This window comes from Mustela lutreola, chromosome 10 (genome assembly GCF_030435805.1).
Source record: "Mustela lutreola isolate mMusLut2 chromosome 10, mMusLut2.pri, whole genome shotgun sequence".
Lineage (NCBI taxonomy): Eukaryota > Metazoa > Chordata > Mammalia > Carnivora > Mustelidae > Mustela > Mustela lutreola.
In genome coordinates this window covers 15,407,653-15,435,584 of record NC_081299.1, presented here as the reverse complement: position 1 = coordinate 15,435,584, position 27,932 = coordinate 15,407,653, and the positions used below count along the sequence as shown (strand labels likewise).

The window sequence follows — 27,932 nt, the reverse complement described above, 5'->3', positions numbered from 1 at the left end:
TGACAGAACCTAGTGGGGCATCTTCATCCCCTTTGCTCCTCCTCCTCACCAGCCGGGGGGGGGGCACCTAGGAGAGGGGGATGAGAGTGGGCAATACAAGAGCACTCTAGAGACTGTGCCCCTTCCTTCACTCATCCATTTGCCCGAAAAGCAGAGCTTTTGACTTACAGCGCGAGACTTATGCAGCAGCCATTTATTGAGTGCCTGTTGTGTATCGGGCCTGGGCTGAGCACTCTGCATGAATGAATGAACTCCTTCCAGCACCACAGGGGCGTGTGTGTGTGTGTGTGTGTGTGTGTGTGTGTATGTGTGCGCGCGCGCGTGTGTGCGGGAGTGGGGGCGGAGTTCCATTTTGCAGATGAGAATGTTGAGGCACAGGGAGGGCAAGGACTTGCCCACAGTGCAGACCATTTTGCCCCCGGATTCCAAGTTCTTGACCCCGCCCGCTGCGAGTTTCCCCCTCCTCGTGGATCCGGGCGGGAGTGGAAAGGGGTGGGGGGTGGGGGAGATCCGCCGGCACCGCCCAACGGCTCCGGGGAGGGGGCAGTGGCACAGGGTGTAGTCTGCAGAAGAGGGTCTGTAGCCCCGTGCGCCCCTGGTCGGGGGTGGAGGATAGCTGTTGGCCAGCACCCCGCGTGCCCCGCATCCCCCCTGCCCCTCTCCGAGGTCCCCGCTCGGAAAGTCCCGGGAAGCCCCCGCCCCCGGCCCGCGGGCGGCGGGAACAAGCGGCCCTTTCTGCGCGCGGCGGCCCCCGGCAGCTGGCCCGCGGCCCGCGGGGGCGCGGACAATCCCGGGGCTTGTGGCCGGGGCGGGGCGGCCCGAGTTGCCAAGGTGACCCGGGCGCCGGGAAGGCTGCCCCGGCGCGGCGCGGGCGGCGGGGCTGCCGGGCGGCGGCTGCACCATGAGCGGCCGGAAGCGCAGCTTCACCTTCGGGGCCTACGGCGGGTAGGTGCGCCGGGCGGGGGCGCCCGTGTGCGCGCGGAGGCCCCCGGGGTGGGCGGGCCGGGGGCGGGGGGCGGGGGGCGCCGCACTTGCGAGTCTGGGTTTGCGGGTGAGGGGAGCGCTTCGGGGGTGAGACCGCGTGTGTGCGCCTGTGGGTCCCGGCCGGCTGCCCGCGGACACCCGTGGACGCGCGAGGGCCCGGTGCGCCTCTGCGCAGGGCTGGGGTGCGGAGCCGGTGGGTGCGCGCCCCCGGGTCGGGGCGCGGCCCTGCAGGAGCCTCTACTTGGCCTTTGAAGTTGCTGGGCCCCTTCAGTGAGGCTTTGGAAGGAGAGAGCCTAGAAGCCATCAGCAGGCCCATGCTTACATTTCTCTGCCCAAACCTCCTCCTCCCGGGGCTGGGGCTGCCGGGGCTTGGAGACCTAGGGCCCTGGAGGCAGAGTGGTGGCTGGTCCGTCTTGGGGTCACCGTCCCTCCTGACCCCAAATGTCCACCTCCGAGGAGTGCAGCGTAGGGCTGGGGAGATTCTTGCCTTAGGCAGACTTGGTACATTGGAAGGAAGACCAGGTGCAGAGACTGGGGCCGGAGCCCCTTCCCTGGCCAGCCAGGTAGTTGGATGACCTTCCACCAGGCCCTGCCTCCTTGTCAGGGAGACACACAGGACCCGCCTTGGGGAGCAGAGCGGTTGGAACTCACATGTGTAAAGCTGCCGGGGCAGGGCAGGTGCTCTGGGAGGTGTGGGGGTGGTGTCCCAGGTGGCAGCCCTCACTAAATTCCCAGCCTCACCAGGGTCCCTGGCAGAGGAGTTGTGGGGGTGGTCGGAGACAGGATCCCCTCCTCGTCTGGGGCCCTGCTAGCCTCCAGGCGATGAAAGGACTCCTGGTTACTGACACCGAGAGGCAGCCCAAGAAGTGTGGCTGGGGTCCATGGTCGGAGTCGGGACAAGCCCTGACCTCTCAGGCCTCCCTTTCCTTGTCTGCAGAGTCCACATGAGCTGACCCCTAGGAAGACCCCAGCCCTGCCTCCTCCCCCTCTGGCAGAGTCTGGTTTGGTCCCCCTTCCTCATTCTCCTCTGGCCTCTGGGCAGGAGGCAAGAGTTGTTTGTTGTCCCAACAGCAGCCCAGTCTCTTGGCCCCCAGCTGGGCAGGAGGGTGGAACTCACCCCAGCCCTCCCCAACCTCAAGGTGCCCTCGGAGGGCAACATCCACACCCTCTCTGTGACATCGGCCTTGGAGGGATTTGGGGAAAACAAAGTCTGGGGATAGCCCCTGAGCGCTGGGGCTCACGTTCTTCCTCTGGCCGTGCGATGAGGCCGGCAGGGAGTGTGTGTGTGCTGGGGGTGAGGTGGGAGAGGAGGGTACATACGAGTGAGCTCTAGCTCTGGGATGGAGGCAGGCCGCCAGGAAAGCGGAGGGACGGTTCCTCCTGCCCCCCGGAAACCATAAACACCCACATCCTTCAATCCTGCCTGGGATTCCAATCCTGTCCCACTCCACCTGTTCCCAAACCCCCCATCTCGGCCACCAGCCCCTAGTCTGGTCCTGGGCCCCTGCTTCCCTACCCCTGTGCCCCCAATTCTGCCGTTTTTCCTTATTCTTCCACCCCACACCTTCCCATGGCCCTAACCGGACACTGCAGAGACCTAACCAGGTCTCTGCAGCCTGTGGGGGACTGTGACAGTGCATCGGCACCCAAGAAACAATATCTCCTCCGGGCCCCGCAGGCAGGGTGCTGGGTGAGTTGGGATTGGCCTGATGGGCTAGGCGGGGCTGGGGGAGAAGGGGCTGCCCCCTCATTTGCTGCCCCTCTTGCTGTGTTTCAGAGTGGACAAATCCTTCACCCCTCGCCGAAGTGTGTGGTGAGTACTGGGAGCTCTCAGGAGGGGCTGGGCTGCTTGGCTGAACCTCAGGGACACTCCCAAACCAGCCCCCCACCCTACAATGACAGACCAGACCGCCACCAACCCTGTGGCCACCCTACCGCCCACCATACCAGTTCTTCCTGCAGCTGTTTTGCCCTACAGTTCTCTCTTGATCTCCAACTCGGAGTCACGAAAATCAGGTTAAATCTTAGTTCTGCCTAGCACCCGTGTGACCTTAGTGATTCACTAACCTCTCTGACCTTCCCTGTTCTCATCTGTGAAATGGGGATTAAAATGGCCATTTAACAGAGGGTAAAATTGTAAAACAAACAAACAAAACACCTAAAAAACAAAAATAAGGCCTGCCATACTGTAGGCCCTCACTGAAAGTGCTTTCTTCCCTCTCTTCCCAGCTCATGGCCCCTGGGGGGCTGAGGGTGCCCTTGATCCCAAGTCCTCTAGTTCCGTCCCATACGTAGCCTTCACAACCCCCTCCTGCAGCCTGTTGCCCCAGTCTGAGGCTGCCCTTTCTTTGGAGGAAGAGGGGGCAGCTGTGTCTGCAGCTTCCCCAACAGCGAGGGCGGTGGGTGGAGGTGCGGCCTCGCCTCGGGATCCACAGCACCCCCGAAGCCCAGCAGGCGGGTGCCTCCCAGCTTCCCCAGCCCCAACAGCACATGGGCCCAGCTGGCTGCTCCCGTTACCACTTCAACTCCAGCGGGAGAGCTCGCGCTTCCTGTCCCTGCTGGGGACTTCCCAGGGTCCCCAGGCCCTGCAGTGTGCCCCCCCCCACAGCTACTAGACCACTCCTGTCTGGCACCATTGCCCCACCTGCTGCTGAGTCTCCCCAGGAAGCCACACCTGGGGTGGGAGGCACCCAGGTGCCCAGGCTGAGGTCCAGGACCTGCCCTTTTATTTTCCTTTGATGCTCTCTGTGCAGCCTAGGACCAGTCACTCCCCCTCTCTGGGCTGTATCTCCCGCTGCTGTGCCCAGTCAATTTGAGCCTCCAGTAGTGCAGGATCATATGCTAAATCCAGGGCAGGGACAGGGTGAGGGGAGATAGAGATAAAGTGAGGAAGACGCCATCCTTTTCTTCAAGGACTTCATTAATAGTGTTTTAGCAACAGCCACTTGTTAAGGACCTGCTGTGTACCCGGGTACTGGTAGGTGCGTGAACTGTATCATCTCACATAGTCGTTACCACTTCCCTGAGTTAGGAACTGTTATCTCTAATTACAGATGAGAACAGTGATGCACAGAGTGGAGGAAGTGACTTGTCCAAGGTCACACAGCTCTTCGGGGGCAGAGCTGCGATTTGAATCTTAATCTTCCAGACCCTGCAGAGCCCAGAGTCTTATGCATTCTGTCCCAGGGCCTCCAGACCACATGGTGGGTCTGACCCCTTGAGAGAGGTCTCGAAGATGGAGAGGTGACCCAGAACTCCTCTAGGGAGCCCTGAACAAAGCATCAGAGATGAGGGCCCAGGACTGATGGTAACTGACTAGCTGTGTGACTTTGGGCAAATCTCTTCCTCTCTTTGGGCCACAGTTGACAAACTTCTGAAATAGGATTTTGGAATCACGAGGATTTGGTCAGTCCCCAAAGTACCTTGGCCCACACCCTCCTCTCTGGAGATGCTGTCCAAGGTGCTAACCCCTAAGGCCCTCCCTTCTAAGCGGATTGCTTAGCTCCCAGCCTGCGCCTGGCATATAGTTACTGCTCTGTAAATGGCAGTCATTTTGATGATGAATTATGACTTTCTGGCTAGTCTGGGACTCACTTCTCTTGTGACCTGCATTTCTGATCAGTGGGAACACAGCCCCTGAGAGCACCATCTCCGTAGCTTTGCTCATATTTTCCCATCCCCTTGACATGCCCTCTCCTCCCTTTCCCACAAGCCCTCACCACCCCTCCAGCCCTCCAGCCCACCTTTATCACTGTGCGTTGAGTGTTTTCTTTTCCGATTCCCATGTTCTTTCTCTCCTTGGAGTACCTCCCTCTGCTTATCATGCCTGTAGAGCCCACATGCATGCTCCTTCCTGGCATAACAGAAAGAGCATGGCCTTCAGAGTCTTGACAGGTGTGGACTTGAATCTGCCTCTGCCGCATGTTCATGGTGTGACTTGGGCAGGTCGCTTCCCCTCTGTGAGCCCCACTTGCTGCTCAGTTAAGTGTGGAATTGGCTCTCTCCGTGAGTTGAATGTGTCGGTCTAACACTGTGGTACAAAGCAGGCTCTGAGGCCCTTGAAAGCAGGGGTTCCTTGAGCTATTTTTGACTAAGGCCCATTTTCTACCATGAGTCACCAAAAAGCTGGGCTCTCATCTCCTCATGTCTCTGTCCTCCCCACAATCTTACACAGCTGCCCAAACCCAGGAAATGCTTAATAGATGTCAGTGGAGTTGAATTAAATGTGTCCAGAGTGGAACACTTGAAACTTTGTCAAGGCTGGGAGAGCTTCCTGGAAGAGATGTGGCTTCCTCCACCCCCTTTAAAAAAAGGATGAAGAAGTTGGGGCTTAGCTCAGGGAGCGGCGAGGCCTGATATAGGCCAGATGTGATCATGGCTGGCTTCCCCTACCCCCTGCCCCTCACCAGCAGGTTATCTGCAGTGGAGAAGCTCAGAACAGGTGTGAAGAAAGGATGAGGCCCGGTGTGAAGATTAGGAGCCAGTGGGATAGGGGGTAACTGTGGTTCTGTGACCTAACGGGGATTGGACATTGAAGGTGGATTCAGATGGCGGGACGAGGAAGGAGGCGGAGAGGCGTCAGGGTTGGGAGATGGCTAAGTAGAGTTGTGCAAGGCAGGGGTTCTGGAAGAGGACCTTAAGGCTAGGAGTTGGGCGGGGGGGAGCAGGCAGGACTCAAGCAAGAACTACGTGCCAACAGCTTGTCAGACACTGTCTCAGGTGGTCTCGATTGTGATGACGGTATTGCAGATTGGCCTTAGTTTCCCCATTTTGGAGGCCAAAACCAAGACTGAGAACTGGCGAGGGCTGGGCTTGAATCCAGCCTTTTCTCCTGCCCGGGAAGGGGCCTTGGCCAGACGAGGGAGCCAAAGACATGAGAGAAGTTCTGATTACGAGGTGAGGGAGGAGAGGAGAATGCAATGACCCTGAGCACCCCCAGAGCAGGGGTCACTGCCCAGCCCCATGTGTCCCCCTGGGAAAGGCCATCTGGTGGCCCAGATATCTCCCATTGGCAGTGATGGTACCGATTGCTCCCGCATATGACGCTTTTCCTGGGTCTCGGACCCTGGGCCAAGCACTTCAGCTTAATTATCTCATTCCCTCCTTGGGCCAGCTTTACGCAGCATGAGGCGATTCCCATCATTTCCCCATTTTACAGATGAGGAACCTGAGGCTCAGGGAGGGGCTGGAGCCAGCCCAGAGGCGCGCAGCGTGTGATGAACCCAGACTGGCAGTGCGGTCAGCCTGGCCCTGCAGCTACAGCCCTTGCTCTCTTGGATGCTGCATGTGCTGAGTGGGAGGTCGGGGTGGGTGGTCCCTGTCCTCAGGTGGCTCCTCTCTGTAAGCACTGAGCTGGGAGCCCGGGGGGGGGCCTGTGTGCTGCTGCAGGAAGCATGAGGCCGGCCTCATTAGTGGCTCTGAAATGCCAGGCAGGCACAGCCCGCTGGGCCTCCACATCTATTATGCATCTGGTGGGCAGGCCCCCGGTGGGCAGCTGGCAGAGCACACGGGGAGCCAGCAGCTGCTTCCTGAGCCCACACCTGCCACCATACCTCTGGGCAGGGATTCCCCCAAGGCATGCCGAGGCATCTCCTGCCTCATTCCCCCGGCCCAACTTGGGTAAGGGAGTCCCACTGGGGACAGAGGCGTGGATGCTGATGACCCTCTTGTTAGCCTGCCCAGCCCAGCAGCCGCTTCTGAGCGAGGCTGGGACCTCGACTGCCCTGAGGGTCACTTGGGGCTAGGGTGGGCAGGGGCCGGCTGCAACAGGGTCTTCCGGGCCCAGGCTCCTGGCTGCACAGAATCTCAGAGTGGTGAAGTTGTGGTCATTTATTCGTTCAGCCACAAAAAAACTAGCAAGTGACTTCTGTATGCCAGGCACAATTCTGGGGACAGCAGGAAATGAGACAGGCCCAGTCCTGGTCTTCAGAGAGCTTGGTGCGGCCAGAAAGTCACCTCTTGAAGCCTCAATTTCCTTGTCCATAAAACGGGGACTAGAGGAGACAGTCTATAAATAGGTAAGAAATGAACCATGATGGTTGTGCTGAACTTTAAGGAATATATATATATATATATATATATATATATATTTTTTTTTTTTTTTAAGATTTTATTTTATTTATTTGACAGAGAGATACAGCAAGAGAGGGAACACAAGCAGAGGCAGAGGGAGAGGGAGAATCAGGCTTCCCTTTGAACAGGGAGCCTGATGTGGGGTTGGATCCCAGGTCCCTGGGATCATGACCTGAGCTGAAGACAGATGCTTGATGACTGAGTCACCCAAGTGCCCCTAAGGATTTTATATTTAGCAACCTCCACAGCCAACATGGGGCTTGAACCCATAGCCCTGAGATCAAGAGTCTCATGTCCACCGACTGAGCCAGCCAGGTGTCCCCAGCTGTGCTGAATTTTATTTATTTTTATTTTTTTTTAAAGATTTTATTTGTTTATTTGACAGAGAGAGATCACAAGTAGGCAGAGAGGCAGGCAGAGAGAAAGAGGGGGAAGCAGGCTCCCTGCTGAGCAGAGAGCCCGATGTGGGACTCAATCCCAGGACCCCGAGACCACGACCCAGGCCAAAGGCAGAGGCCCAACCCACTGAGCCACCCAGGCGCCCTGTGCTGAATTTTAAAGCAAAGGTTCATGCTACAAAGAGCTGATCCTTAGCTAAATCTTACTGTGTGCCGGGCTGTGTTCCAAAACACTTTTCATGGATTGATGGATTTAATCTTCACAACGGGCCCACGAGGGAGCTACTGTTATTACCCCCCGTTTAGGGCCGAGGAAACTGAAGCAGCAGGGGGGTCAAATAGCGTGTTGAAGGTCTCTTGGCAAAAACTGAAATTTGCACCTAAGCAGCCGGGCTCCGGTTTGCCTATCACCCTGGGCGGTACGGCTGAAGGATGATGCAGGGAGTCGTGAAGGGCCTTCCTGAGGGGGTAGCATTTGAACCCAAATCTGAAGCATAAGAGGAGCCGGATGTGAGAGGAGTTCCCCGGAGGGAAGAGGCATTCTTGACAGAGGCAACAGCAGGCACAAAGGCCCTGAGGCAGGAACAAGCTTCGGGTGTCTTGGAAGCAGGGAGGAAGCCAGTATGGCTGGAGGGATGAGGGAAAATGAGGTCGGGGGTGGGTGGGGAGAGCAAGGAGGAGGGAGATCCGGCAGGGCCTGCTGGGAGTTTGGGTGTAATGTCAGTGACTGACCGGCAGAACGATTGAGTCTCAGACTCCCCGCTTTGTAAAATCTTAGAATCAGAGAATTTGGGCCTTCTGGAATCTCTGGACATGAAAGAGACCTTTGAGATACCCTCCTATGACCTCCCACCTAGCAAGAAGGCCTTGCTTTAGTTCATGACCCCTTTGAGTATCGGAATGAGGTTTTGGGGGTCTCCTGAGAAAAATATACTTTCATTTTCAAGACCTCCTGAAGCCCACCATCCCTCCTTAAGACCTTCATGACCCCCAAGCAGCTCCTTGACTAGCTCTTCCTTGCTCACTCCTAGTGACAGGAGGCTCACTCTCCTCGAAGTAATCCATTCCATATTTGGATATCAAAAATCTTCCGTGGGGCGCCTGGGTGGCTCAGTTGATTAAGCGACTGCCTTCGGCTCAGGTCACGATCCTGGAGTCCCGGAATCGAGTACTGCGTCCGGCTCCCTGCTTGGCGGGGAGTCTGCTTCTCCCTCTGACCCTCCCCCTTCTCACGCTGTCTCTCTCTCTCTCATTCTCTCTCTCTCAAACAAATAAATAAAATCTTTAAAAACATAAAAATCTTTAAAAAAAAATTCTTCTAAAAAAAAAAAAAAAAACTCTGTACAACCAGTTGCCAAAGCCTAGATATAGCCTCGGGGGCCTCCAATCACCCAAAGTGGCCCTTTAATGAGATAAGGACAGAGATCCTATCTTCCAAGTCTGTTGCTTCTGGACTCAACAGCTACTTGTTCCAGTCCATGCTCATTTTCATCCTCTGCTCAGCAGCTCTTGCAGGCCTTAAGGACCTTTATCTTGGGACGCCTGGGTGGCTCAGTGGGTTAAAGCCTCTGCCTTCAGCTCGGGTCATGATCCCAGGTCCTGGGATCGAGCCCCGCATCGGGCTCTCTGCTCAGCGGGGAGCCCGCTTCGGACTCCTCTCTCTCTGCCTGCCTCTCTGCCTACTTGTGATCTCTGTCTGTCAAATAAATAAAATCTTAAAAAAAAAAAAAAAAAAAAAAGACCTTTATCTTACTCTAGGGCCAGGTGATGGCCCCTTCTAAAGAAGGCCATTTCTTTCTGGGGAGGTGGGGAGCTCCTGGGAGAGAGCCCAGACCAGAAAGACCCCCCCTCTTCCAAGGAAGAGCCCCTCCAGCTTAGGAGACAACAGAAGATCCCTTCCAGATGGGTTTTGGTCCAAGGACTCCCGCTGTTTTCCTGTGGGATCTTGGGCAGTGAGTCCCCATCTCTGGCTACTTTCCCCTTGCCTATCTTATGCACAGTGAAGAGACAGAAGAGGTCCTTAAGGGCACTTGCAGCTCTAAGGTTCTCCGTCTGGTGGGCCCTGCTCGCCTCTACATCCCAGCAATGCTCAGACTCAGGTCCCTGTGTAGGGGGTGCATGGGAAGACTTGGGTTCCGTTTTTTGGCAGCCCTGACTTCAGATTCCAGCTTCAGTTTTTCTTACTTGCTGTGTGACCTGGCAGACGCCAGTCCACCTCTCTGAATCTCAGATTGTCCATAACAGTGAGAACTGTATTGCTTACCCCACGGGAGTCTTAGAATGAAATAAGTTCAATGTGTGTCCTCAGTGGATGTTTTCCCTTTTACCAAGCGTTCGCATTTTAAGAGACTCAGTAAGATTCTAATACTAAATTTGAGGCACTATTGAGGTAGTTTGGTTGAGAAGTAGTGGTTGTAATGGGGCCTTTTATAATATTCCCAAATCCCTTAAAGGCTTTCCTCAGTTCAGGGTCTCCCCCAAGGCAGTCATTCATTCATTCAGCAAATTAATTCAGCAAATATTTAGCGTGGGGATGCCCTCTGACGGCTAGCCAGACACTGGGGATGTGACTGACATTGGAGATGAGACAAACAGGAAATGAGGAAAGAAGTGGTTCTACTGGGGGTGATTAAGTGTCGATTGGGAAGATACAGGGAGTCTGAGAAGGACTCCTCCCCCACACCTAGGAATCAGGAGAGGCTTCCTGGAGGAAGTCGCACAGCAGCACTGTGGAGGGAGAAAAGTACGTGATGGCCTGTGCCGGACACAGGACAGAATTGGACCTGGCAGCTGAAGGTGGGAGGGGTAGCCATCAGGTCATATCCTTGCAAGCCCTACCGTGACTTCCTGTGGGCGCTCCTGAGGGTCTGAATCCCCAGGGTCCCCTGCCCTCCTTCCTGCTCCTGGAACTGCTCTATGCTGTGCTGTGTGTGGTGTAAGTTTGCTTCTCTGGGGCTCATTTTTTTCACCTGTAAAATGAAGAAAACAAAAGCACCTCCTTCGAAGATTATTGTGGGGACGAAATGAGATCATGTGTGACAAGGTGGAAAGCTTCCGCTGGCCCGGAGCCATGGCAGCGATCGTGGTTATTGCCATGTCATCCTTATGTGCTGGGCCCTGCAGAGGGAGGAGACAGTGTGAACTCTGGCGTCTGGAAGGAAGCTCACCGGCTGCCAGGAGGGGAGAGCTGCGTACACGCGAGCACGCTCTCCAGCCGTCTGCACCAACCTGGACTGGCCCTAAGAACACTGGCTGATGCAGGCAGACATTCCTGCACAGTCCTGGCTGGGGGGCCTTGTGTAGTGGCTGCCCTCGCTGATCTGTGGTTTCTTCCTTTGTTCAGTGGGATATCCACAGTCCCCATGTGAGCGACAGGGAGAGTGATGACAAGGTGCTTTGGAAGGGCTAGCCAGTGCATCTGCTTCAAGCTGCACCAGCTTCTGGGCCCAGGTGACCTGGAAAAACATAACCCTCCCTCTCTGAGGCTTGTTTTCCTGCCTATAAGATGGGAAGATTGACTACAAAAACATTCCGACGTGCTGGGTTTCTAGTAGAGTCAGATAGTCGCTAAACTTGACTGGGTCTGTTTCACTGTGTGATCTTGGGCTAGAGACTTAATCTCTCTGAACCTCAGTTCCCACATCTATAAATAGGGACAATCTTCACCTCACAGGATTCTTTTGTGGCTTCCATTAGCCATTTGTTCATTCAACAAATATTTCCTGAGACCCTACTGTGTGCCAGGTAGTGTCTAAGATTTGGGGACACAGCAGCAAGTCTCATGGTCATGGTGTCTGGCCTTGTGCAGGTTACCTCGCAGTGCAGAAGACAGACGCAAAATGAGCTAACAGACAAACTGGGTCGTTTCAGATGGGTAATGGGTAATGAGTGACAGGGTGGGTGGGAAGGGGTCTTCCTTGGCTAACAGTATGAGGGAGGGCCTCTGGAGGCCTGAGTGTGAAGGAGCTGGCCATGGGAAAGGGAGTCCAGAAAGAAGGCAGAGTGAGTGAGTGTAAAGGGTTTGAGGCAAAAGCAATATTCCCTGCCCCACCCCAAATCTGGAACATTCCAGATCCTCTCCTGGCAGCAGGTGGAAGGCAGCTGAGCAGCCAGGGGCGTTGGAGGCCTACCGTCTCTCAGATCAAGAACTGCTGCTCACGAGGCAGGTCAGGGGGAGGGGGCGGGCGTTGTGGGCAGGCAGGCAAGACCAGGCTTGGGTTGGGCCTTGAGTGAGCAGAACGTCCTTTGAGCTCGCAGGGGTGAAGGCCTGGGCCCACCCGGCCACCCTCCGGCCAAGACATATTCTGGGGTCTCGCACAGAGATCCTGGGCAATTCGGGGAGCGGTTGGGGGCAGGGGAGCAAGGGAACTTACGCTTACTTCCTCATCCAAGCCAGCCTGAGTCTGGGCACTGGCCACAAGTGTCTCGGCCAGAACTGGCCCACCCACGGGGCCAGAGGCTCTTTGGGATGACCCCCCCCCTCGTATGCACATGTGCACGCACACAGACACGCACACGGTTTCCGTACTTAGGCTCATGGACTTGCCTCCTGTCCAGACAGTGTTGTCATTAGCAGAGAGTTACATCCATACACGGTCCCTCCTGGCACAGAGCCTCACTGAACATCGACTGTGTGCTAGGCCCCCAAACAGATCCGGACCTCACCTGAGGAAGCTCCATTTCTAGAAGGAGAGATTGGCAGTGATGGAGGTCACAGCAGGACACGTGCAAGACAAACCAGTCCATCCACGAGGGTTGCACGCTTCTGCAGAACCCTCCAGGACAGGGTTCTGGAGAAGCGGGTCAGGGGAGGGGCGGCCTGAGCCAGTGTGAGGCAGGGGTTCCGCAAAGCCTGGAGAAGAGGGTACCACCTGCGGGGAGATGGGGGAAGATGGGGCGTGTGTGACAGGTAGGGGGTGTGGTGTGTGTGCAGAGGCCTCGTGGGCCGCGTGAGGAGCCACAGGGGGGGCTTTGAGGCTGGTGGATGACGCTAGAGATGCGCACCCCCACACGGCCCAGACACGAACGCTTTCTCTCCCACCCACATTTCACGTTCCTGCCAGGCCTGCCTCGACATCCTCCCCCACGGAGACACACACCCTGTCGCACCACCAGGCAGAGCTGCAGAAAACTCTGAGCTGGCTTCTAGCAAAAGCGTCAGACGTTTGCCCCGCCAGCTCGCCAAGTGCGAGCGGCAGGGCGCTCTGACTCAGCCGGGACCGACCTTTGTCCCTGCCGCTGGGCAGGGGCATCACCGTCCCCTGCACGTGGCTGGTGGCTTCCAGCTTGGGGAGCACGGCGGCTGGCATCCTCTCACTGAATGCTCCCAGCAACCCTGCAGGGAACAATCAACACCGTTTGGCAGCTGGGGAAACAAGCTCCAGAGAGGTCAGGTGATGGGTCCCAGGCCACACAGCTAGAGTTTGACATCGTGGGAATCTGAACGCAGGTCCACCTAACCTCTAGATGTGTCCAGTGGCCCGTCCAGACTCGGGCACATGTGGATGTGCATGTCGCCTTTCCAGGCTCTTGTGGAACATGTGGCAGGCAACCTTCAATGACAAATTCTTCCAGAAACAGGTCGATCAACATGGAAAGCTACTTAGGGCCCCAGTGTGTGCCCACCTGCCCAGGGACCCTGCAGCCTCTGTGGGGTAAGGTCAATGGTAGGACTGAACACCTGCCAGCCCCCCAGCCGGGGGCAGATCAGGGCACAGAGCTGAAGCCTGGAGCTCGGACTCTGCATTTGCATTTGCAAATAAGGCAGACAGCCCTGTCTCCCCCCAAACCCCAGTAGGCTAACCCCAGCTGGCCTGGCTCCCAGGACATGACAGCTGAGGTCCTGGGGCATGGCCCTGTGCCCAGCTGCCTGGGCTGCTTTTCTCCAGTCTTGTCCCTTCCCTGACTGCAGAGAAGGCTGCCTAATGCGTAACGTAGGGGGAAAAGCATGGGCTTCAGAGTCTGTCAGAACTGGGGGTACAGCCCAGCTCTGTGACTCCTGACCAGGGGACTTTGGACATCGTCCTTAAGCTTCCTTCTCTGTCAGCTACTCCTCCTTAGAATAAGGAGTGAAGAGTATCTACTTCAGGATGCCTGAGACAGGTAGGAGTCGGCTACTCCAAGAGCTGACTCATAGTCAGTGCTGATTTTCTTTTTTCTTTTCTTTTTTTTTTTTTTTTTTTTAAGATTTATTTACTTATTTGACAGAGAGAGAGAGAGACAGAGAGAGAAGGAACACAAACAGGGGGAGTGGGAGAGGGAGAAGCAGGCTCCCCGCTGAGCAGAGAGCCGATGCGGGGCTCTATCCCAGGACCCTGAGATCATGACCTGAGCCAAAGGCAGAGGTTTAACCCATTGAGCCGCCCGGGCGCCCCTCAAGTGTTCAGATTTTCTTAAAGAGATCTTTTCTCCCCCCAATTACAAAAATAATAAGTGTTCATCATAAAGATCCAAAAAATGCAGAAAAATATATCTCGTAGAAGGCAGGCGTGCCTAGTGGTCCTGCTTCCCATAGATAACCCACGTGAACTTCTACATTTCATCTTTAATTTTTACAAGTGAGGTTTTTGTTGGGCAACTTGCTTTTTTTTTTCCCCCCTTAACTTAAGGATATGCCTCAAACCCCTTTTTCCATCTGGACAAGAGGTCTCCTTTGTGATCAGTGCATGGCCGTCCATGCTTTGCATGGGCCTTGAGGCTTTTATCCAGACTCCCTTGAATGGACGTTGGAGGTGGCGTTCAGATGTTGGCCCCTGCAGACGCTGCCGCCGGATGTCATCTGTTCGTATGTTTTTATACATGTGGGGATAAATGTCTAGAAATGGAGGGGCCGGGCCGAAGAGTATACACATTTTCGTCTGTAACAGGAGCAGCCCAAACCCCTGCAAAGAAGTGATAGCGAGCAACAGGCCCCCACAGATCTGGAAAAGTCCGCGTCTCAAAATCAGGAGAATTTACCCACCACCTCCGCCACGACGTGGGAGGCGCCTGGGAGGTCCCCTCGTCCAGCTGCACATTCCCCCTACACCTCCTGTCCCTGCACCTTAGGGAATCTCCCCACTACACCCCTGTGCGGCCCTGTCTGGCTTTGCTCAGGGCCTCACATGTTGGTTGTTTCGCTCTTGGGCAGCTCCAGTCGGCCTTCTCCCAGCTTCCAACCAGGCCTCCTGCCTTGGTCCTCAGCAACCCACATAGAAAGGGAAGAAGGAAGAAAGGAGGAGAGAAGGGGAGGCCAGGAAATATTCAGGGTTAATGCTGATAGTCTTCGCATGGACGAACTTGTTCAATCCACCTGAACCCTTTGGAGGCAGACACTGTCGTTATTCCCATGGCATAGATAAGGAAATTGAGGCTCAGAGATGTTGAGTAACTTACCCAAGGTCACACAGACATTAAGTGGCAGAGCTAGGGTACAAACTCAGGCCGTCTGGCTCCAGAGCCCACACCTGTGATGCTACACTGCTTCTTCAGGTGGGAGCCTTGTGACTTATTGAGCACTTACTGTATACTCAGCTCTAGGCTAGTCGGACTATACATGTAACCTCTGATTTATTCTATACAAGCACCTGGCAAAGTAGGTCTTTTTTTTTTTTTTTTTAAAGATTTTATTTATTTATTTGATAGAGAGAAATCACAAGTAGATGGAGAGGCAGGCAGAGAGAGAGAGAGAGAAGCAGGCTCCCTGCTGAGCAGAGAGCCCGATGCGGGACTCGATCCCAGGACCCTGAGATCATGACCTGAGCCGAAGGCAGCGGCTTAACCCACTGAGCCACCCAGGCGCCCGGCAAAGTAGGTCTTACCATTTCCTGTTGCAGATGAGGAATCAGGCTCAGAGAAGAGAAGCAGCTTGGAGGAGTCGACCCCCTCCCCAGCTCCCCCCCCCCCAGGGCAGAGTAAGCCCACCAGGGTTCTGGTGCCTCTCTTTGTCTCATCCTCCTAGCCATCCTGCTGGAGGATGTCAGACCTGGGCCTTAGCACCGTCTAATCAGAATCCCAGTTCCCCGTGGAATCGGCTTGAAGAGATGGTGATCACTTAATCCTGTCCACGTACTGATTTATAGGCAAAGCCAGGGCTCCTCCTTGTCACCTGTGCTTAGGACATGGCGACCCTGTCCCTCTCTGAGGGGGTTTCACCTTGGCCTGGCAGGGACTTCTGCTCACCAGCCTCGCCTGGGGCCCACGAGGGCGCGAGCCCACCAGCTAGGAAGGGAGAGGGATGGACTAAACAAGACCCCAGCACGCTAAGGTTCTGTGTCAGGGTGCTGGGACCCAAGGAGTGCCGAGAACAGCTAGAGAACAGTGGGCCGGGTGTCCCTGGGGCTTTGCTTGGAGGTGGGGGAGGCTGGGCTCACCCTGCTCAGATGCCAACACCCCGACCGCTGTCTGGCCCAGAGCAGGGGGGCAGGACATGAATCCTGAACAAGTGACTGAGCGTAGGGGTGAAGGTCAAGTGGGGGAGGGGGCAGATCCGTGTGACTGAAGGAATGCGTGGGGTGCAGAAAAGGGAGACCAACCCCCTGGGCAGCAGAGGCGGGGAAGGACAGTGAGGTCAACGAGGAAGGGGGAGTGTAGGTGGCATTGGGCCCCAGCCCACAGGTGCTGGGAAGGGCCCAGCTCAGTCTCCCTGGGCACTGGGGGTGGCAGCCTGTGGCAGGCCCGTCAGGAAGGCCCGTCTGTGCCTACCTGCTGAGGGTGGAGCAGCGAGTTGGAGCAGCACCTTGGGCAAGCGGCCACCGCCATCCTGGCTTCTAGTTTCTTCCACGTGGACCGGAGGAGATAACGTTCTCTGCCTTAGGTGCTTTGTAAGGCTGTTGGCAAGGTCTAGCACGAAGGAGGCGGTTTGCGGACTGTAAAGTACCAGGCTGGGTCAGCAGCTGTTGTCATTACCACGGCAGGAAGAGGCCCTGTGCCTAGGTCATCTCGGTGTCACTCCTCCCCCCTGCCCCAAGTGCAGGGAGGAGTTCATCCCAGGGAGGTGCAGGGCGGGGGGGGGGGGGGTCACGCCTAGGCCACGGCGGAGCTCTGGACACCTGGGCAGGGGAGGGGCTGGCAGGCAGCAGGTGGATGGGAGGCCCAGGCTCTAGGTGCTGTACCCCCGGGTGGGGGCCGGTCCCATGACCTCCTCTTGGGGCTGCCAACCTGTTGTTTGCTCAGGAGGCCACCTCCTGGCCCGGCTCCGGCATCCGGGTGTCTTGGCGCTCAGCCAGCATGGAGTGAGGGTGGGGGCCCATGTGCCGCCTTCCTGCTCACCCCCTCTGCCCAGCCTGCAGACTGAAGCCTGCTCCTTCCACTCCCAAGGGGGCCCCACCATGCTACCTCTTGGAGGTTGTGGGACCCTGGCCCATCTAGCAACCTCTCCGAGCCTCTGCTTCCTTATTCTGAAAGGCTGTGACAGTCCCTCCATTAGGGTTGTCGCTATAAGGACTACATGACATCACAGCGCCTGGCACCTCCACCCCCACGCTCCCTCTTGTGTCCTGGGAGAGGTCAAAGGTGCCTGGGGAAAGGAGAGCCAGGAGTGGCCATGTCTGTGTCTCTCCCCTCCCTGGGCCTGGCCTCGGAAACTTGCTCGCTGGGCTGCCCCTGGCGCCACCTTCCCTGGCATCTTGGCAAGGCCAGGGGCAAGCGGGGGGGTGGGCCATGCCGGGTGGTTGAACACTGGAGACAATGGGCCTCTGTGGCCCACAGGGGAGGGGACAGTGTCAGGGAGTCTCTAGTCTCCGGTTTCAGGAGATTAGAGTCCCCTCAGACCTGACCATGGCTGGGAGACAAGGGCAGCCCCCACACTCCATCCAGAAGGCCTCCCTCAGGGGCGTGAGGACCCACAGGAGTAGCCCCCCACACCTGCTTTTCCTCTGGGCCCTCTGCAGTCCCCCATGTCAGCTACCAGCTTGGGAAACCATTTGGTTTCATGGAGCCCAGGGAGACTCAAGGGACCCCGACTTCCGGTGACCAGCACCCGGCTGGGCTGGACCACTCAGGCGCTGTGCTGGGCTAGCCCCCTCCCCACCCCAAGTCCCTCTCAGCCCTGTGTTCTCTGGCCAGCTGAGGACCCGCTCTGCTGGCTGGTTTCCCAGCTTGTGTGTGTGCTGTCCAGCACCTGCCTGGCTACCCTGCTCCTAGTCGCAGGTTTCCTGCCTTGATGGTCATATGTTACCTGCTAGGGCCACCAGAGCCTCACCCCTTTAAGAGGAACTTTAAAGCACGAATAGTTCACCAGCCCCCAAAGAAGGAAAAGGGAGCCCCCAGCAGAGGGAACGGTGTGCAGAGGCTCAGCAGTGAAACACTGTGTCTTGTTTGGAAAACAACTTGCAGCCAGGCCAGGCTAGGCCACGGCCACTGGGGCAGGACAGGAAGCGGGTGTGTGTGGAGAAGAGGCTGGGACAGTCAGCAGGGGCCACTCCCACCGGGGGACCTCCATCCAGCAGGTCTCTTTGGGTGGCCACAGGGCCGAGTCATACCCAGAGGACAGCCCAGCCACTGAGCTAGTGCCCTGGAAGTTCTCCAGGAGAACGGCTAATATGGCTAATAATAATAATAGTAATAATAATAATAGCAAATGCTTCTCTAGTGCTTCCTCTACTCTGTGGCTCACAGCAGCCTTGTAAGGAGGGATGTTATCTCTCATTTTGCAGAGGAGGAGAAAGGACTCTCCTACCAACTCTCCAGCTGGGGGGGAAGCAACCCAGGAAGGCATCTGGCAGCTTTCCTCCACCTTACCTAGCTCCCTCCACCGTGCCTCGATCTGACTTGCCCTTTAGCCATGGACAGACCACCCTGAGATGCCCCTGCCGCTACCCCAGTGCGGCATCTGGAGCCCTGGACTGATGGAAGGCCTGGGTTCTGGCCCCCAATCTGCTTCTGCTTTGTTGGATGACCTTGAGGTGGTGGTTTAAGCTCTCCGAGCCTTGGTTTATCCTTCTGGGAATTGGGGATCCTAGCGACTGCCTTATCTCCCACTCCAGTTCCGCTGAGACTCCCAGGAGTGAGCAGATAAAGAGCACTTTTGAAAAGTACAAAGAGCTGTACTCACGACAGTGAGATTATTATTGTTACCTCGATGTGGAGATAAGGAATGGGAGGAGGAGCCGTGACAGTTGCCAAGAAACCCGGGAGCTGTCAGCAGCAGCTTCCGGCCGGGCCCATCCCACTCAGGAGCTGGGCCACGGGGCCCCTCCTCCACCCTCCACTCCCCCCCCCTCCCGCCGCTGTGCCCTTTCTCTGGGAGAGATGGGTGCTCCAACACAGTGGGGAGCTGGGGCCAACTGGCTGGCGGCCACACACCTCTAGGCCCTGAAGGTGACCCTGGAATGTGCCTGGTCCAGACGCCAGCTTGGATCAGGCTTTCTGTGTGACCTTGGGCAAGTCACCTTCTCTCTGGCTGCCACCTTTTCCTGTGCCCAGGTGTCCTGTACCTGGAGGTGGGTGGCCAGGCCAAACAGGGCAGGACTGGATCTAGGCCTGAGAAAGATGCTTGGTTGTGGCTGCTGGGCCCAGGGAGGGCTGGGAAGTCATTGGGAGCCACGGCTGGGTGACTGGACTGAGGTCCTGGGTTGAGAGCAGCTATGATGTATGTAGTGGAAGAACCTTGGGCTGGAGTAAAACTTCTGACCTGCCCTTTCCCTGATGTGACCATGGACTTGTCACTTAACCTCTCTGAGGCTTGGTTTTCTTATCTGGAGAAGAGGTGGATAATATCCAACCTCACCAAGTTGCCATGGTGTTCAGATAAGATAATAGACTGTAGAGTGCTGTGCAGATATGACTTTGGTCATAGCATGGGGAGAGGAAAACAGAGGAGAGTCCCCATGTCCCAGCACACTCCAGGCACACACACACACACACACACACACACACCAACTGCTGCTTGTAGAGGGAGAATACAAAGCATTTGAAGCTGAGCTAGGCCAGAGGGTCAGGGAGATTTGCAGAGAGGTGCTGAGGGGCAGACCTCAGGTGAACAGAATGATGAAGACCAGGAGGAGACAAGGGTAGTCTAGAGATGGGGGAGGAATGGAGAAGTTCAAGTTCAGAAGATGGAGGGAAATGGCCAAGTTGGGGGAGGTCTGTAGAGGCAAGAGGCAGAAAGGAAGTGGGGGAGGGGGTAGAAGCTGGGGGGTGAGGTGGGTATAAGGTGAGAGGGAGGCTGACAGGGGACATGGCAGGGGAGTGGGTGGGGAAGAGGCAGGCTGAGTTTATTCATCTTTGCCAAATTATTTATTGAGGAATTAGTGTCTACTCAGAGTCAGTAGAGTGTCGCATTAGGGCACCTAGACTCAGATCCTCTGCGTTTCATTTACTGTCGGTGTGATTTGGGACAAGTTGCTTAACCAGTCCGTGTCTTAGTGCCCTCCTTTGAAAGAGTGAGTCCAAGCAAAGCAGTTAGAGCAGAGCCTGCCCAGGGCACCTGCGCCCAGTATCAGCCTCAGCTGCCCTCGCTGTTACTGTTACCACTGCCTCCCTGATGCGAACGGCTGTGAAGCTCAGATCTTGGGCTCTGGAGGGACACACCTGGATCCCAACGCCTGCTCTCCCTCCTTCACCGTGTGACCCTGGGCAGGTTAACACACCTTGCTGCACCTCAGCGTCCCCGTGTGTGAAGCAGGCAGCTTTCTAGCACCTGCCTCCCTGGGTTGCTGTGTTAATTAAGTGGAATCCTACAAGGCACAGGTGGGCTGTGGCTTTCGTGATTACTGTCCTTCTGCTCCCTCAGGGCTGGGACGGATGGGGGCAGGAAGGGCCCAGAGCCTCCTGCTCTATTCCCGTGGTGGAGCCCCTCGGTCTCCTTGCCCTTTAGGACCTCAGCAATGACCTTGTAGGTGGAGGAGGTAGTTGCCTAACTAACAAGGGGGCTGGGTACTGCCTGGGAGGGGCCCACTTTAGCCAGCCAGGAACTAGAGAGTTGAGGGCCTTGGGGCAGGGTCCCCAGTAGAAGTCAGATTTTCCTCCACCTTTGTCTTGAGACACCCCCCTAGTCCTGTGCCAGCATGAGCAGTCCAGCGTGGAATGGGTACCTGGACATGATGGAGGTGAGATGGGTATGAGGTGAGAGAGACAGAGGGTTCTGGAAGGGCAGGATGTTAGGGAGCTATTGCGGGACTGACCTGCAGCGGGACACTGCCTGAGCCTGGTGGCCTGGGAGGGGCAGACAGAACACCACCACCCGAATAGCTCAATGGTGGGCAACAACCTCCACTGGGAAGCCAAGGCCACACGAAGACCACTGTCCCCATGTCCCCAACATTACGGGGACCCAGCTTCCCCGGGGGCTGCAGCCCCAGCACTTCCTGGACCGGGGGCAGCCTCTGTTCTCCATGCCCCTGGCACTGACCTTGCCCAGTCAAGGGCGTGGGCTTTACACTCGGGCTCTGTCTCCCACCTGCTAGGGGAAGTGGCTTCATCTCTCTGAGCTCCAGGGTCTCCATCTCTAAAAACAGGGATAAATAATGCCAGTGTTGCAGCACCATGGGGAAGGTCCAGGCCCATGACCTGGGGCTTGACAAAGAGTCCTCCATGGAATTTGCCTGGGCCGTTTCTGTGGGCCTCCCCCTACTCCTCTGGGTCCAGTCTCTCCCCAGCATGCCTGGCAACCTGCAGGGACCGAAGTTCAGGCTGTTTGCTCGCTCCACAAACCCCCAGTGCCTCCCTGCTGCCAACCTCCATCCACTCAAGGATTCATTCAATTATTTACCCACTCGACCAATACTGAATAAGACCCTAAGTCGGGGACCCAGAGTTCACCATGAATGAATGAATACCAAAGAGTTCATTGAGTAAAGACTTACTAGCTACCTAGGCTCTATGAGATTTTTTAGAAGCAGAGGCTGGGAGGGGTGTGTCACTGACTCCAGGTCACACAACAGGTAAGTGCCTGGAAACACCTTCCTCACACTGATGCCAAAGCTTGCAATGCCACTGCCACTATCTCTGGTTTTCTGGATCAAGCGCTGCTTAGTGTGGGCCCCTCTTTAAAGAAGCCAGCAGCCCTGAGAGGCCGAGAGGCATCTGATGTGTGCGGCGGGGCTGTGGACAGCTCCTCCAGACCGGTTCTCCCACGGGAGAGGCCGGGCTGAGGGGAGTCAGCAGGGGCAGGGGGGAGGTGGCTCAGAGGGTCCTGGGGTCTCCTTCCCCAGCCAGCTTCCTGCAGGCCCTCCCCCTTTCAGGGTGTGGCAGTCCCAATTCTGCCTGACTCAAGCTCCCCGATCCTCAGCGGCCTGAATGACTCACTCTCTCAGGACCAGCCTCGGTAGATGGGACCCAGGCGGGGGTGCAGCCACGTCAGGGTGGCCCCAGGCAGCACGGGGAAGCCAGGCCTGCTTGCCCTGCCCTGGGCTCCCCGGGTCCCAGGAGCCACTGGGCACTTCCTCTCTGTGACCCCCAAGGTGGCCTCCCCAGTAGGCTTTCTAGGGTGACGGAAGCTGACTTCACCCTCACCAGACCTGCTTCCTTTCCTCAGGGAGAGGTGTGGGTGTGCGCAAGGAGGCTGAACTCGGAGTCAGGCCTCACGCAGCTGCTGGCTCTGCCCCTGACCAGCTGTGTGACCTCGGCATGCCTCTGGGTCCCATCTATTAAGAGGGAATGCCAGTGTGGTGAGGAGTCTGTGCCCTGAGGCCTGGAAAGAGGGGCCTGACACAGGGCTTGGCACACAGTAGGCCCAGTGGGTGTCTACAGTTGTTATTGTCATTGAGAACAGCAATAGCCCAAATGTTCTCTCCATCCTAAGGCTGTGTCTCCTCGAAGGCCCAGGGAGGGGTCTATAAAGGTTGAACACCCTGCTTAGGACAGAGGTCAGAGGACTCAGCCCTGTACAACAGCCCTCACTGCCCCTGCCTCAGTCTACCCATCTTCAGAATGGGCTGTGGAGGTCCTCTTGGCTGGAGTATGTGTGTGTGGGGGAGGGGCTAACATAGAACTTGGGGAGAGACCCTGTCCAGATTCCTGATCTCTGGGGAAGGAGAGCCTGTTTGGCCACCCTGCTCCAGAAGCCTCTCTTCTCCCTCTTCCTGGGGAAACCAGGACCCCCCCTCCTTGTGAAATCTGTCCCCCAACTCTGAGAGCAACTCTTCCTCCCAGAGTCCACCCATCTCCCAGCTTGGGGCTCTCCCTGACCACAGACTCTTTCTGTCTTCCAGGAGGAGTGATGGGCAGAACCAGCGCTTCCCTCAGGCATTAGACCTGCCACACGCGGACTTGGTTCCCCCCCATCCTGCTTCACTCTACCCCAAGGTGAGTGTCCCCTCCCCACTGCCCCTGCTCTGGAGAGCCCTGGGGCCCAGAGCCCATTAAAAAGGACCACTGGACAGGGGTAAAATGTTCAAGCAGGTGCTGCTTAAGGTTTAGCTCCCCAAGGGGACACCAGTCCTCACCCCGGGTGGGTCGTGTGGCTCTGCTGGGGAGGGGGCAGAGCAGCTGGGAATAGACCAGCTGACCACCTTCATTATCAACATCACGGTCGGCCTCCTCATCTGCAGACTGGGTATGATGACAGCACCAGAACCGGGCACGGAGCTGTCGTGAGGATTAAAGGAAAGAGTACCAATGCAACAGTCCATGCATGATATCCAGCATGGGGCAGGAGCTCTACAAATGAGTTCATCAGAATCAAACGTTTGTCCGGCACTTGATTCGTGCCAGATTTTGTACTGGGTGCTTCGGGACCAGAAATCAGTCTGACACAGACCCTGCCCTCAGAGAGCCAGAGTCCTGATGAGAGATGAATAACTGAACAACCTAGCAGAACACCAGCAGCAACCACTAGAATTTACTGAGACTTACTGTGTGCCAGCTGGGTGCTTAACACTTTGCAGGCACTATTCCATTCCGTCCTCCAACTCTAAGTACTATGTGATAGCTACTGTTATTAGTCCCATTTCGCAGATGAGAAAATCAAGACTCGGAGACGTTAAGTTCCCTGCTTAAAGACACACAGGTTAGGATATGATGGGGTGTGACCCCATATCATAGGATACCACGCTGTGTGACCAGAGGACGTGGTACAGGTCATCAGCCTCACTTCTGCAGTACACTTTTTGGCTTTTAAAGCATGTCCACAGACATCATGCCTCTGGGTCATTTCATCAGACCTTGGGGTAGGCATTCTCCAGATGAGGAACCAGATGCTCAGAGAGGTTTTCCCATGGTCACACATCCAGGAAATAGCAAACACAGGGCTGGCCAACGGCAGTGTACCTCTCCTGCTCCACAAAGGCAGATGGCCAAGGACCTTAATCCTTGGGGGGGGGGGGACCACCACCTCCAATGGTGTCCCAAGTGCGTGTCCTAGGGCAGCGTGAGGGACTCCTGAGACCTTCGCCTGCTCCCTGTGTCTGGGCAAAAGCCCAAGATGGGGCTATGTGGATCCTGGGGCTTGGCAGGAAGGGAGCATCTTGAGGGAACCTGGGTTCATGAAGCCCCCAGTCCCTCTTCCTCTAAGCATACAGGAGAAGGCCTTGGTTCTCACCAAGGGCTATGTGCCCTTGGACCATAGCTTCCCTGGGCCTGGGCCTCAGTCTTCCCTTCCCTATGATATGGGGTCACACCCCATCATATCCTAACCTGTGTGTCTTTAAGCAGGGAACTTAACTTCTCTGAGCCTTGATTTTCTCATCTGCAAAATGGGACTAATAATAGTAGCTATCACATAGTACTTAGAGTTGGAGGACAGAATTGAATAGTGCCCACAAAGCGTTAATCAGTGTAGGAAAAACCCATCACTCTGAGTCCCACCTGCTCACACAGCCTAGGGTTGCCTTTTGCGGATTAGCTCTGGGCCACCTCCCCTTGGGCTTCCTGGCCTCTGCCCAGTCAGACAGAAGCCTCTGTTTTTGCCAATGCTTCTCAGACGGTGGGCTTCAAACTGTCCTGACAGCCCACCCCTTCTCCAGAAGGAAGCCCCAGGCTGCGGATCACCCTCCCTTGATTGGGAGGGAAACCAGAGTACAGAGACTGAGCGATCCCCCTGGATGTCCAGTAAACCCGTGGTGGAGCTGAGGGGACTCAGGCTTATGATACATTCTCCATGCCTCTCCTCTAGCATCCCTAAGTCTGGGCACATTTATCATGTGGATGCAGCCAATCTGAGGGACAAGTCACCTCCCTGTGCCAGTGGGCAAGTCCCTGCTCCCCTCTGGGTGTCAGTTTCCTCTTCTGTAAGACAGAGGTGACAATTCTTTCTCTAGCCACCTTGCGAGCTTCCAGCTGGGTGATGACTACGGAACTAACTTTGGAAAGCAGAAACCAGGAAGCTTGGCAATGTTACATTCCCAGGGTAGGATGGAACTCCCAGAAGGGACATTGCCCTCTCACTGGAAAAACCATATTTGTACAGACACTGAGCTCTTTAGGGCCCTCCCACTCTACCCCCCCCCCCACAGGGATTTCTCCACTCAGGAATTCAGGAATCTGCACATGTGTACATCACAGTCTACCCACGCCTCTGTCCATGGACACGTTCACACATCTGCAAAGGTATTCAGAGACGTGCAAGTGAACACAGGCCTGTGTATACAGAAACCCATGTACAGACACGAATACAGACATCCAGGATGTCCACGCACACGCAGCCACATCTGGTCCCCAAGTCACACACATACAGCTGCTTGCACATGGGTATACACTCTCTACTCTGCCTGTCACGCAGACGTCTCCAGTGATGCGAGAAGGTCTCACCTCCTCCCACTGGGGGAATGGATGTTTTCTCTGGCTGCATTTCGATGGGTGCCCGGAAGCGCTCAGGCCTGGAAGCGCCTGCGTAAATCAATATTTGCTGCTGTTAATTATTAAAAACAAAACTACGCCGTGTCTGGAACACACATCTCCAGAGTTCCCGCCGACTCCCTGGGCTCCGACCTGACCCAGGGCCAGGTCTGGAGGAAAGGAAGTTCCGGTGCCTTCCTTCCAGAAGCCCTTAGCCTTGGAGACGAGGGTTGTGGGCAGTGGCTGGCGGCTTCTCCAGGGAACTGAAGAGAGGCTGTGCACTGAGCTGGAGCTGGTGGGCAGCCTTGCCCCTGCAGGCTCCAAAGCAGCTGGTGTTGACTTGGCCGCAGCTCAGGAAGCAAGTGCTGCTTTCCCAGTACCTGTCTGGGGAAGGGTTTCTGAGGGGATGGCCCTGCCCCTGCTGTAGAGGGACAGACCCAAAGCAGGGTCAGCTGGAAGGGCCTGCGGAGGTGGGAAAACGGAGGGCCTTATAGTTTACAGATGGGAAAACGGAAGCCTGCGGACGTGGCTGGGACTCACTCAAGTCCACTCAGCAAGTTGTAGCAAGGCCCGTGCTGGAACCCTCATGTCCTGAAGTCCTTGGCAGCCCCTCTTGCCTCCCTCCTCCAGGATCAGGGCAGTTAGCATCGGGTGTGGGCATAGGATCTGAGGAAGGGAGGGAACAGGCCAGTCACGGGCAGGCATTAGGGGAGATGAGGAAGGGGAGAGCAGCTCCAGGCCTTGCCCTGAGGAACAGGGAACCGTTTCTGTCTTTTCCTGCCTGTGTGAACCTGAGCATGATATTTCACCTCTTAAATCAGTTTTCTATTCCGTAAAATGGGGCTGACACTCGTACGTCCTGGATTGTGGGGAGAGGTCATCCTTGCTAAGTACAACCTCAAGTAGATGCTCAAGGAGAGCCCTCTGTCTGCGAGGTAACCCTCTCCTCTTCCAGCCCAGCTTCACAGCCTGTCTCAAGAATCCCTGAGGCGGGGTAGCCAGAGTCCGGGAAGATAGAGAAGGCGAGGTAGGGGTGCGCCGAGTACAGCCTGGGGGCTCGGGGGCGGGGCGGGGGGGGTGCTCTAAGCGCCGAAAGCGTATAGCACGCAGGCGCAGTGTCCGGGGACCGCGGGCCGGGGCGGGCCGCGCCGCGCCGGGGGCGTGGCCAGTGATGTCCCCGCCCCGGAATTCCGAAAGCCACGCCCCCGCGCCGCCCGTACCTGGCGCCCCGCCCCCTCCGGGCCCGGCTGCTGGGGGAGCCCAGCTCAGGCAGTTTGCCGCCGGGAGCCCGGAGCCGAGAGCGCGGAGCTCGGCGCTGCGGGGCCCGGGCCGGGGCGCGCACGGGCGGGAGCCGGCCGGGCCAGCTGAAACGCAGCCGGGGCGGGGGCCCGGCCGGGCCAGGCTCGGGATGGCGCAGCCGCGGCCCCTGGCGCCCCCCGGCCGTCCGCGGAGGGGCTCGCTGCCGGCTGGGGCCGGCTGGCAGGTGAGGACCGGGACGAGGGCGGCCTGGCCGAGGGGATCTTCTGGAGCCGGCTCAGCCCGACTTCCTCGAAGCTGGGGAGACTCTGCCCCAGCCGGGGCGGTGTGCGAGGCTCCGTCATGGAGGGTGTGTTAGCTTCTGGGCTGACACCCGGGCACGGCGGCCACAGGGCGCAGCCCTGCCCCGGGGTCCTGGGCCTTGGGCTCTTTCTCGAGCCGCCCCCGGATCGGAGTGCCCGTGATGGCACGGTGGCTCCGGGCTACCGCGGCGCTGTGTGTGCGTGCGTGAGTTGGCGTGTCTGTCAGCCTTGGGATCACTTCGCCGACCCCTGCCCCCTTTAGGAGGGGTCTGAATGTCCCAGTGTGTAACTTTGCGGGGTGCTCTGAGCCACTTCGCTCAAGGTCTGCCATGTGGCTGGCGTCTGCTGGCCAGTGAAGCTGTAACTGTGGGTGTCACTTGTTGCTGTGTGTGCTGCCTGGATGACAGTCCCATGTGTCAGTGTTTATGTGACTGTGACTCCGCGTGCATTGTTCCTGGCCATTGTTCCCTCGGGTCACTCTAAGTGGGGCGCTCTGGGAGCCAGTGATGCACCCACATCACTGCCAGGACCGTGCGGGCCGAGATTGCGGGGTTCGAGCACAGATGCCCCTGTTGCTGTTGGGCAGGATGTTGAGTTAACCGGTATGTTTGTCTACCTGAACTGCAGGTGTGGCAGTGTGGCTGCCTGGGGAATTGTCCCTTCCAGGCTCAGAGTGTTGGGTGTGGCTCTAGGTGACTGTGGGTCAGTGTCTCCCATGGACTCTCATCGTGCATTTACAGGGTGGGCTCTGCTTCTGGGGACAGGCCCCCGAGTGTGCACATGGAGTGTTTGCGTCTCGTCATCCTCACGCAGTGTGTGCACGTGTGATAGGTGGTGTGTGCCCCAGCGGGCATGAGGGGGAGTGTGTGAGTGTCAGACCTTCTGACCTGTGCCCCCACCCTTGCTGGTGAACCACTTGCACAGTGGATATTCACTGTTTTCCCCCTCAAAACTCACTTAATGTGGAATCAAGTCTGTCCTGTCTGTTACCAGGGTGCGTGACTCTGTGAGGAACAGTGAGCTTGTGCGCGGGACTGGGGCTCCGTGGCTCAGTGTCTGTGAACACAGCTGCTGATGTCTGTGAGTGCATGCTATTGTGTCTCTTGGCACACAGATGTGAGAGTGGTTTTGTGGGGTTGTGTAGCTTCGTGTTCCATTACTGATGTGCACCTCTACACAGGGGTGGGTTGGCATCTGTGTGTTCAGCTTTGCAGGAGGTAGACCT

General features: G+C 56.9%; 1 protein-coding gene across 8 annotated transcripts in view; it reads left to right on the top strand.

Annotated features, from left to right (window-relative positions):
* Nucleotides 1-866: 866 nt before the first annotated feature.
* The window catches only part of RAP1GAP (RAP1 GTPase activating protein), a 50,047-nt gene continuing 22,981 nt past the window's right edge, over nt 867-27,932 (top strand). For 3 of the 8 annotated variants that reach the window (XM_059136315.1, XM_059136312.1, XM_059136309.1), the window contains exons 1-3: nt 870-945; nt 2,762-2,797; nt 22,586-22,679. In XM_059136315.1, coding sequence (XP_058992298.1) covers nt 902-945; nt 2,762-2,797; nt 22,586-22,679 — 174 coding nt within the window. In that variant the 5' untranslated portion in view covers nt 870-901. Of the gene's footprint in view, nt 946-2,761; nt 2,798-22,585; nt 22,680-27,932 lie in introns of all 8 variants that reach the window. The other 5 variants (XM_059136311.1, XM_059136310.1, XM_059136313.1 and 2 more) reach the window with 4 other exon arrangements.